General features: G+C 34.2%; 1 protein-coding gene across 1 annotated transcript in view; it reads left to right on the forward strand.

Annotated features, from left to right (window-relative positions):
- The window catches only part of LOC102854933 (alpha-2-macroglobulin-like), a 121,260-nt gene that overhangs the window by 34,479 nt on the left and 82,922 nt on the right, over positions 1–3,859 (forward strand). The window contains exon 13 of the mRNA XM_006901760.1: positions 2,873–2,936. Coding sequence (XP_006901822.1) covers positions 2,873–2,936 — 64 coding nt within the window. The remainder of the gene's footprint in view (positions 1–2,872; positions 2,937–3,859) is intronic.

Below are 3,859 nucleotides of genomic sequence, written 5' to 3' on the forward strand. Positions count from 1 at the left end.
AAGACAAATGTTTTCATTGTTGTACAATCGCTCCCACCAAGTCCACTCCACTATGCAGCCTTCTTTCTGGTCTCATGTCATAGCCATAATACCTAATCATATATCCCTTTAAAACAGTTCTCTCCCTCATTTGCTTCAATGCAGTACACATAATTTATCCAATCTTTCTCAGTTTCTCCTCCCCCATGTCAGTCCCATTTTACAACAGTGGGACTATGCAGTATTTGTCTTTTTGTGACTGAGATATTTCACTCAGCATGATGTTCTCCAGGGTCACCCATTTTTTATAATATTTCATGAGTTCCTTGCTTTTCAATGCAGCATAGTATGCCATTGTGTGAATATACCACAGCTTCTCTATCCATTCATTTGTTGATGGTCACTTTGGTTGTTTGCAACTCTTTCCTACTGTGAACAAAGCCACAATAAACATGGGTGTGCATATATATGCTTGGGTGTCAGTTATAGTTTCTTTGGGGTACATTCCCAATAGTGGAATTGCTCAGTCAAATGGTACTTCTATTTCCCACTTTTTGAGAAAGCGCCATACAGCCTTCCATAGGGACTGCACCATTTTACACTCCCACCAACAGTGAATAAGGGTTCCAGTTTTTCCACAACCTTGCCAACATTTGTTTTTTGCAGGTCTGCTAAATTTTGCTATTCTGACTGGGGTGAGATGATATCTCATAGTTGTTTTGATTCGCATCTCTCTTAGAGCTAGGGATTTTGAACATTTCTTCATGTGTTTGTTTGTCACCTGAATGTCTTCTTTGGCGAAGTAGTTTCTAAATATTTCTAAACCTCACAACTAGTATGCCGAAGAAAACTACATTAATAGATGTATTATAAATTGACAGCATAAATCTAAAATGGTGGTAGTGAGGGGACCGATGTTAGAATCTGTTTCAATTCAGAAGGACAGTGAAAATCTTGATCAACCTAAATCTGATCTCTATGTGGTAAAGGTCCAACATACCTCCTGTCTCACCACCCTCTTTACCAATTCTTACAGCACTTATCCATCTCATAAAATTTTGTACGTTCTTCTTGTTTCCATAATGTGTTTCAATGGCCACACATAACTCATACACTATATTTATAGTTAGGTGGTTTATTAAGGCGCAGAGTATAACTTGGGATAAATAGCAAGAGTTATCAGGATCAGTAAATGTGCACAGAGTCTACCTTTTTCTACACAGCAAAGCTCTCTTAACTCCTCTCAGTTATGCAGGAGTCCTCTCAGCTCCCTCAAAACAGGCTCTGCATGGCTCTACATGTGTCACTATGGATTTTCTGCTGGGCACCTGTTGTTGGGCTTCTGATATCTTCAGGGTTTCGGCTATTGACCTAGGTAATGCCTTTTTTAGGAGATTCCTTAGCTTTTTCTTTATCTCTGCTTCTTTCACTCCTTTGCTTCTTTCTGCTGCTGTTTTTGTTTCTGTCGGGAAAACCTCTTTGAAGTTGTCTGTCTATATACACAATTTCCTTTCAATTCCGAAACATGCCATTCTCACCATGGTCATAAGCTAATTTATCCTCTCAGTAAGCCACAGATAGTTCATTTCTATAGCAAGCTATAGATAACTTATTTTACCTAATCTGTTAACTGATCCCTGCAAGGTACAAACCAATCAGAAGGGAGGCTGCAGGAAAAAAAAGTGTAAAACTACAAATTGTTTACAATTTACCCATGAAATAGCAATCAGAACCTGGACAAAAATAGCAAACCATATAGAGCAGAAAGCTAGGACAAAAGTAACTCCTATTGGTTTAGGGGGGAAATCTCTCAAACTGAACTATTCCAAACACACAAGGTTAAAGGCTGCATAAAAGAATTCATTTCAACATTACTTTTGGGACTACTACATTCTTCCCAAATAAAGTGCCCAAGTCTGCTAGCTAGCCAAGTAAATAATCGTAAGTAGGAGAAAAGGTTTATACAGGAAATTCTGTATAGAATCTATGAGTAACTGTATTTATGTTAAATATAAATAACATCTTTGACAGCAGTGAATGAAAAAAGTAAAATAATTATAAATATATTGAAATCTTAGCTTCTAACTTATTACTTCTTGTAACAATTACTTATTACAACTTATTACTTAAAACAATCACTTACTACAACTATTACAACAATCACTTAAAATAATTGCTTAGTACAACTTATTACTTCTTACAACAACAATTCCACTTCTTACTTATGTGGCCTTGGCCAATTTACTTAATTTCATCCATAAAGAAAAATATCTATATTATCTCATCTGAATATAGGACATAATAGTAACACCACTTTACAGAGTTACTATGAAAATTACATATCAATATAAACAAAATCATTTAGTTCAGTTCCTCATAGATACAGAGTTCTCAGCACTCCAACATTTCTTTTTGTTTTTTAATAGAGGTACCAGAAGGGAATACATATGCATACTTTAAATCTGACTTCATCCATCCTGTTTTCCTTTGCATATAGTGGATGCTTTCAAAAAATATTCGTTGAAAAGAAATAATAACATGTAAAGTGGAACTATTAACATCCAAGAGAAATACTAAATACGAGACAACAAATTTTAAAATTACATATTTGCAAGTGAGCTCTGGTGGCCTAGTGGCAAGAAGCTGCACTGAAATCCCAGAGGCAAGTGGTTTGGATCTACCAGATGCTCTGTTGGAGGAGGAGGGACAATCTCCTCATGTACCAGTCAGATCCGATTTGATGGTACACACACACAAAAAAAATAATAAAATAAAATTTTAAATTATATATTTGCAAGTATAATGATAAAAAAATATTGTTAATTTATGTGATGAACTTCTCAGTTGGAATAGTGAGATTATTGCTTTTTTACCTATTTTTAATGTGTTTCAGATCAAAGCAAGAGGAAGCATTTTGCAATCAGGAATTTATGTGTTGTCCCTTGAACAAGGAAGTAGTAAGTATTTTCAGGATTTCCTGTTATCTCTTTCTTCTCTTCAATTTCTGAACAATGTAGTATTACAGATTTATTTTCAAATCTGTGATACTGCTCACCAACTTCCTATCAACCAAAAGGGAGAAGATAATAAAACAGAATAGACCAGCGTTACTTCATTTCAGTCAAAGAATATAATCAGCTCTTCTCTTAAAAACATTTTTATATTTACATTTCATTCTTAATAAAGCACAGTTATCTTATAATTAAATAATTCACAATGAGGAAACTATAATCATCAATAAATGGTTAGAAAAATTGCAGTACATTCATACAATGGAATACTATGCATCACTAAATAAAAATGAACACACCATGGGAGTCTAAGGGCATTATACTGTGTGAAATAATTTAGTCACAAAAAGACATCTACGGTATAAAACTGCTACTGTGAAAATAAAAGGGTAACTGAGCAATATATGTACAAATATTCTAAAGGGGAAGTGGTGCGGTGAGGAGCCAGAAAGAGGGAGAGGGTGAAAAATCACTAGGACAGCAGAGGTTAGTGGGCATTTTGGGGAGAGGAGAAGGAATCGGCAAAATGTATTAGGGCTTGACAAGGGAGAGTGATAAAAATCATAGAGAACTAGTAATTTACAGAAAACACAACGTACATGAATGAAACAATGTATACGGATAATTGTAAAAAAACCACAATATACATGGAAAACCATATTTGAAAATATTGTCAATTTTTAAAAAAAATCCTCAAATTCTCAAAATGAATTCTATTTCCCTTAAAGTTTTGGAATCAATAATTAAAGTGATATATTTTGCTTTTTAAAAAAACCTAGAATATGAATTTAACATGTAAGAAATAACAAAAGCAATGTATTTTTTAATTGTTAATGTGAGAAGCATAAATATAGGAAAATAAGACATTG

The sequence above is a fragment of the Elephantulus edwardii genome, unplaced genomic scaffold (genome assembly GCF_000299155.1).
Source record: "Elephantulus edwardii isolate Elephantulus edwardi_28Jun2011 unplaced genomic scaffold, EleEdw1.0 scaffold00342, whole genome shotgun sequence".
In the NCBI taxonomy this organism is placed as follows: domain Eukaryota; kingdom Metazoa; phylum Chordata; class Mammalia; order Macroscelidea; family Macroscelididae; genus Elephantulus; species Elephantulus edwardii.